Source organism: Protopterus annectens, chromosome 10.part0 (genome assembly GCF_019279795.1).
Source record: "Protopterus annectens isolate FY-2018-M chromosome 10.part0, PAN1.0, whole genome shotgun sequence".
Classification (NCBI taxonomy): domain Eukaryota; kingdom Metazoa; phylum Chordata; order Ceratodontiformes; family Protopteridae; genus Protopterus; species Protopterus annectens.
The window spans coordinates 105,210,447-105,218,347 of NC_056744.1; the positions used below are offsets into that span (position 1 = coordinate 105,210,447).

Consider the following 7,901-nt stretch of genomic DNA (forward strand, 5'->3'; position numbering starts at 1 on the left):
TAGTATCTATACCTCTTCTAGAGCCATGCTTCCCATTTCCAGTACAGATTTCATCCTCCCACTTGAAATGAGCAAGCAATTATTGGATGCATGAGAACTTCGGATGTCCCTGGTGAATTGTCATTTTATTTATTTATTTTATTTATACATTCGATGAGTGAAGTACAGCACATATCTACATGAACTATTTTCAGGCTCAGGTCAGAGTTTATAACCAGATAAAAAAGGATGCAAGGTAAAATAAGAAAATGTTTGCAAATAATTTACATGATGAAACCAGTACTTAGGTGAGGGCCATTATGTATCCATTACACCACATGCCCATTTCTCTATTATAAGGCTTCTTTTGAAGACTTACCTTCAGCACAGGGGTAATAATACTATCCATAAATTGTTTTTCCCACATATGTCTGGTTTGTTTTGATGATAAGTATTCATCCCACTGATTTTGTTTCCTTTCTGCAATTAGAAAAGTTAAAAGGTTTTAAAAAGCAGAAAATGACAACATACAAAACAGACTTTTTCTGTGGGCTGCTTTTAAATGACAAATAAATCAAAGAAGGCAGTAATACACAGTGGACTGTTTGTTCTTGAATCTGTGTAAAATAGTCAGACAAACATATGCTTTGTGTTGCATAACATTACGAATATATGCAGGAATATTAGCATACAAATTAATCTCAGGAATTTTACAAATTAGTAATTAGTGTGCCACAGGGGATTAACTGCATAGACAGGATTTTAAACTCCCATTGATAACATTCCATGTACAACGTACTAATAGTCTTTTTCAATGGATGTGATGCCTGTTTGTATGTTTGCTTTCTGTTATTCACCATACATTTAGTTATCATATTTGTCTCTGTTCAAATCAAATGCCAGTGCTGTAATGTCTGTTGGTATGTGCCAGCTGTTAGGATGAACAGACAGACTTATTATCAATGGTAAAGCCTCTGATATAACACACCTGACAGATTTTAGGAGAAATAACATAGCTTCCAGGAAAACTACAAATGCTTCAATTCTAAACACTATTTGTGGATAACTCTAAAGCATTCGGAAACTAAACAGGAAAATAATGCAAGTTCTAAATATTAATCAAGAACAATGTGGACTCAGTCTGGGTGAGGACAACTTACTTAATATTTTTAATAACCACATTTAAATGCTAGTGACAATAACCCTGCTAGTGCTAGTCAAATGACACAACAATCCTGGCCAATATAGCATGAGTGAAGGAAGTCCTTAATTTTATTTTAGGAAGGTCTCCGTTAGCTATGTAACAGGAGCTGGAATCATACTTCCACCTCCTTAACTGGAACCAGCTCTATACCATTCTTATCTTAAATTAGCAGGAAAACAACTAACTCATATGAACAATCTTCTCTCACCCACTGGGTTGTTCTGCACCTGTTTAAGCAACATATACCACCATTTGGCCACTATCTGAAATCCCACCTCCAAAATCAGTAAAGAAATTTAGATCTATATTTATCCTACGTGTCTTAGCTAAATTACTATAAAGGATTATTAATGGACAGTTACTAGATTATGTTAATAAATATGGGTTACTGGCATACATACAACAGAGTTTTAGAAAAGGGTTTTACACTTATATAGCCAAATCTACATCACAAATGTGATTTACTCTGGTCTGGAGACTAATTTATTGACTGAGACATTTCTATCGACTGAAAAGAACATCTGAATCTTTAAATCTTGCTGTTGTCAAAACCTGACAGTAGGTACTTGAGTGATTAATAGGCATACTATCTGTTGTCAAAGCTAGTAACAGCATTTTCAAAGCTGGTATCTTTAATGTAGGAATATTACAGGGCTTCATTTTAGGGTAATTGTTCCCACCTTTTTAGTAATGATTTGATCATAGCCTTTTCTAAATACATGCTGATTAACTTTGTACTGTATAATGATGGCAGAACCAGCAAAATATATATATATATATATACATATGAATCTCTAAAGAAAAGAATTTAACATATCTTGGCAGTAGTATCTGTTAATGAAAATAAAATAATAAAAATTAAATATGCCACTCCTCAAAGAGTGAATGAAGCCAAGCAACTTATGTTATAGGATCCTCTGAATAATTTCATAACTATGGTCAAACAGTACAAATACCTGGGGGTTGGGTTGACCTTTCTCTCACAGTTCAATACTACATTGAAATCTGTGTTAATGAGGTATTGAAGCAACTTATGTTCAATTAAAGACTTACTAGTTTTCTCACTCCTGAGTTCAGATAGGCAATTGGCACAAATATGTTAACTCCAAATTAGAAGAAATTATGCTGGTCACTGTGCTGAACTTATACTATAGGATGCTGCAAAACAATACGCTAGGATGTGTTGACTCATAGCAGTTTTTGTGCAGGCACCATTATGTAAGGTGGCTCCAGTTACAATGAGAGTCAATTTTATGTTTTTTTTTTTCACTTATTTTCAAACAACTTCATGTAAAGTATGGCCCTCCACTAACTCACTTGATTGAAACTTCAGATCACCATTATATGGTTAGATCTCTAAGATTAGGAAAGTCTGGCATCTCAAAAAATCAAAACAAAAAAAAGGGCTGGTATCTCACTTAGTCATACAGGAGAAAGCATTTAAAAGAGTTGTCCTTGCTGAGTGGTTATTTACTATATCAGGTCAGGAATTACCAAAATTATCCTTTGTTTAAGACAAAACTATACTGCTTATGATTTATTGATAAATATCAATGTTTTAGAGACAATGGTTAATCTTGTAATGAAAGCTTTGTATACAACAACAGCAGGATATAAGTAAGTGTCTTGCTAAACGTATACTTATATTTTGGTTATAATTATACTGTTTGACTTGCTATGTCAAGTAATTTAAACTTCAATGAACGTCCTCCATGTAAAGTATTTATGTTTAGCTGTCACTTGTTATTCATAAATGATGTGCAGTAGAACAGGACTGGAATGTCCTTAATAAGTCACCTAAGTACACAATGGGGAGAACCGTGTATGTAGTCTTGCCCCATTTTGAAAACGCAGTGCGGCATGCACACATCTCTCATAGTAGTTACTCTATCCCAGCATTGTTTGTCATCTACAAATGATACATCACTGGTGTACAAGCTGGTACAAACAGAATATGTTATCAAAGTCCAACTCTATACTAACAGATGGTGTACCACTTGTGAGTTCAACAATCCTCCTCCCTGATGATATGCTTCTCAGCAAGTACAGTTCAACAGCATATAAGCATCACCGGCAATAAAACAAAATGGCTGTCTTGCACTCCAGGAAAAAGCCGATCAGTAGTGGAATCCCCTTTGGTGAAAACAAACTCCTGTTGCTACTGCTTAGGATCACAGGAGGTTACTAGAATATCGACCCAGAGGTAATTTCAAACCCAGCCATTTCATCCCAATGTAATAACATATATACTCTAGTTAGTACCCAAGACTGTATTTAGTAATGACTGCCAATGTCCAGGAGGGTTGTGTGTGCTATCCCCAGTATGAATTTACGGTGCCCCATCCACTTGTCCAGATTCCTTTTGAACAGTGTCATAGAGGTGCTCTGCTTCACATGAATTGGCAGGCTATTCCAAAGGCGAGGCATTTGTTGGGAGACAAATCTGTCCCTCCGGCATGTTCTATTCAAGTTTCAGGCCATATTTAGGTCCCTGGAATGGGTAGCTCTAGTCCCATTTGATTTATGGATGTGCAGCAAATTTATTAGGTTTGGGTTGGAGATTGCTCTATAAACCAGGCATACTTCTCCCCTAAGAAGTCTATACGATAGTGGGTATAGTGACAGGGATATTAGTCGGTCTGTGTACGGCACATGCTAGAGTCCCTTGATTCTCTTTGTTTAGAAACCTCTGAGGTCTCTCCAATTGCTGAAGGTGCTTTGTGTGGTACATGCCAAAACAGGCATTATACTCAATTATGGGCCTGATTAGTGACTAGTATAGAGGGGTTATAACCTCCTTTATTCTAGAGGTGATGCCTTTGCTAATCAGGTGTGCTATGTAGAAGGCCTTCCTTACTACATGGTCAAAGTTAAGGTTGCAGTCTACTTGTGATCCTAGATCCCTTACCACTTTGTAGGTACATAGGGTATTGTTGTTAATTTGATAGTGTGAAGGGACATTGTTTTTACTGAAAGGAATGATGATGCATTTCTTTGCATTTAGTTTGAGTCCATGACTAAGACACCAGTTGTTGGTCTGTGTAAGACCCAACAGAAGTATACTGATATCATTTGGGGATTCAGTAATTGCACCCAATATGCAGTCATCCACAAACTTGGTCAGCCACAGCCCCTTAGTTTTGGCCTGAACCTCTGAGACATATATACCAAACAGTAGGAGGCCCAGCACTGACCCTTGTGGCAGGTCTGCTGGTTGATGTGAAGTCACCCACTTTGATAGTGTGTGTCCAGTTTGTGAGCCAGTTGACAACCCATCTTAAAAGAATGGGGTTTACATTCAATTTGCTAAGTTTATTGGTAATGCCTGAGTGTAGAATTGTAGTCCTTGGCCAAGTCGAGGTCTGCTGTGTGCACAGATTTGCCCTCATCAATGGTCCTGGTCACATTTTTGAAGAAATCCACCAAGTTTAACAAGCAGGATCTGCCCTTGACGAAGCCAAATTGGGTCAGAACCAGGGTTTGGAGGTTGCCCATGTCTTTATTTATGAAGTCCATGATGATGTATTCCATGGCCTTACAGATGAGGCTGGTCAGACTTATGGGTCTATAATTTCCTGTGTCTGTTGCTAAGCCACTGTTGTGGAGGGGAATAATTGTTGCTGTTCTCCATTCCACAGGAACATAGCCTGTGGTTAGGCTGTGATTGAATAGGGTACTTAATGGTGATGTTAGTTCATGTTTTAGTTTGTTTAGACGACAGCCTGGGGATGCCGTCTGGTCTCATAGAGGCAGTGTTTTTAGCCTTAGACAAGACTTTAATGACCTGCTCCTCAGATATGTAGGGTGGCATGAAAATGGGAGTGAGCTTTGTGATACGTTTGGAGGGGACAAGGGAGTGAAATTTTCACCAAATCTGTCCTTCAACAGATTTGTTATCTCTGCGGAATCAGTGTGGTGTGATACCGTTAGTCACTAGTTCGGCACATGCTTGAGTCCTAACTTTTAGGCTGCGTACATAGCTGTAAAGGGCCTTATGGTTATCCTTGGCTGTGATTGCTAAGTTTTTTCCTCAAATTTACAGGATCGGATATCATATTGGCCTATTGAGGATGAGGAAGGGGCTTTTGCATTGTTGGGGCCTCACCTTAGTTTTCCTAGAAAGAAATGTTTTGCGTTTGTTGTAAAGTTTGTAGATACTGGATGGGGGTGGGGCCTGGAATGCATTTATACCTTCCCCTAGGAGGGTACAGTTTGCCTTGGTGAATTTTTTTAGTCTGACTGCACCCTTTGTGAGTTCAAGGTCACTGATTTGTGATCCGATTTAATGAATGAGGGTCTGAAAGTTGAGGTGGTACATCTGTTTTTCATGTTAGTAAGGAGGAAATCTAGTATGTTCGCTCCTCTTGTTGGGGGTTGAACAATTTGTTCCAGGGCATTTGAATTAACAAAGTCAAGGAACTTTTGCACTACTGAGTTAAGTCTAGAGTAGATTTCCCAGTTGATGGAGGGATAATTGAAATCTCTGTTTGGCAATATCTGGATTGACTCCAGTTTGGTCAAGTAGGCCTCATGCACATTATGTTCCATGCAGGGGGATCTAAAACTATGCTTGAATGGGGGTCTTACCCACAGTAATCTGAACTTGTAGTAACTCCATGGAGTTGTCCTGTCTAACTACAGTAGCTGGGAGTTAAATTTATGTCTAATATAGATAGAAATACAGCCTCCTTTTGTTCTCATTCATTTGTTTTGCGATCTGAAGGTGTGTAAAGCAGTGTATACTTGCAAGGCTGGGGTACTTACTGAGGCCTTGAACCAGGTTTCTGTGATTGCACAGACATCTACATCCTCCAGTGACAGGAGTGCTTACAGGGTGTGCAGTTTTTGGTTTACACTCCTAGTGTTTATCAGAGCAACCCTTATTTTGTTATGACTACCAATTTTCACATCGGCAATTTTGTTTTTGAGACCTTGCCTAAAAAAAGACACTATGAGGGAGGCAACAGCCTTTTAGCCAAAAGCCTAGTGGTGCCAGCTGCAAACTGTCTCTGTCAAAACAGTAAGGTTTGTCGACCATGTCATCCCAAGCTGAAAGAAACTGGATCCCCTTGAAATGACACCAAAAACTAAGCCAATTATTGAAATTGATAATTTTTTGTTTCTACTGTGGCATCATTCTAGGTGAGGGTAATATGCTGTTTAAGGCTAGGGACATATCTGCCTGGGACACATATTCAGGGACCTCAATCATGTCTCTCTTCATATAGTCCAGTGAGGTATGTCTTAGGTCGTTCATTCTAACATGAGCTATGACAGAATCATAATGCTATGGAGTCTCCAATGACAATAAAATTTGGTTTATGAGTGTTACACTTTAAGTGCCTGGTAGGTGAGACACTGGTGTTGTTGCTATGTGTCTTGGGTGCTGTGGGACCTGTGTTAGTTGTAGCAGTCTTGTGTTTTGGATTTCTCTGGTGTTTTTGTAAGTTTTTTGAGAGAACTTCTGTGTATGTTGATTTATGTGTTGAATGTGTACTATGTGTACGAGTAGTGGTACTATGTGCATGAGTAGTGGTACTAAGTGCATGAGTAGTGGTATTATGTGCATGAATAGTGGTACTAAGTGCATGAGTAGTGCTACTATGTGCATGAGTAGTGGTACTATGTGCATGAGTAGTGGTACTAAGTGCATGAGTAGTGGTACTATGTGCATGAGTAGTGGTACTAAGTGCATGAGTAGTGGTACTATGTGCATTAGTTGTGGTACTATGTGCATGAGTAGTGGTACTAAGTGCATAAGTAGTCATACTATGTGCATGAGTAGTGGTGGGTGAGTTGACAACCTCTTCACTGTTACTGTTTCGAGTGTCTGAGAGCAGGGATTCAAGATTCTTGGTGTAGATACACCTCTCATACTCTGTACTACAGTGAGTAATTAGTACAGGGTTGTCAGTGTACATGATGCAATTCATATACTGCCTCAGGAGACCCAAGTCAACAAGGCTGGCAGGAGAAACAAGGGTAGTCCAACTGTTCATAATGCTAGGTGAAGAACTGTTATCGAAAAGGGGGTGCTTTCAGGACTGATCTAGGAGGCGCTCTGTAGATGCGTGTTTCTGATGGGGTTTTTGGCTGCTGGTTTAATGGGTCACAGCTCACTAGCAATACTTATTAAACTGGAAATGTACTAAAGATTAGGACTACACTAATGTATTACAGCTGTATCTAAGGGAAAAACTGTTAAAATTATCTGTCTGGCTATGGCACACAATTGTGCAGTGCTGCCCGAGACACAAATAAGCAGAAACTCGCTCAAACTCCGGACTTAAATGCCACAAGCTAAAAATTTAAGAAAGAAAACTTTTTTAAAAAGTTCAAAAGAACCAATAAGGGTGCTTATTCCAAGCCCTAGACCAATCACCCTTTACCAGACAGGTTCCATTCAGCACACTTCTCTCACAAGAGTGCAGAAGGGCCCCTTCTAATCAAAGATGGCTTGGAAAATGTGCTAAGAATATAACAGCCACTACAAACAGACCTAGATGTATCTGGACTATGCTACAGCTGCTAGCTACACTAATGTAGGCAGGGAACACTAAATAAATGATTTAAACAGCAGAAAAACAGCAGTGATACACTAACATGTTTAAACAGCAGAAAGCAGAAAAAACAGCAAGGAAACACTAAAGAATGTTTTAAACAGCACACAAATCAGTTATTTAAAACACTACTTGGCATGAAAACAAAACAAACAGAA

At 38.8% G+C, this 7,901-nt stretch overlaps 1 protein-coding gene across 1 annotated transcript in view; it reads right to left on the reverse strand.

Annotated features, from left to right (window-relative positions):
* Window positions 1-7,901, reverse strand: part of LOC122812984 (E3 ubiquitin-protein ligase rnf213-alpha-like) — a 1,982,151-nt gene that overhangs the window by 241,599 nt on the left and 1,732,651 nt on the right. The window contains 1 exon segment of the mRNA XM_044085079.1: window positions 359-459. Coding sequence (XP_043941014.1) covers window positions 359-459 — 101 coding nt within the window.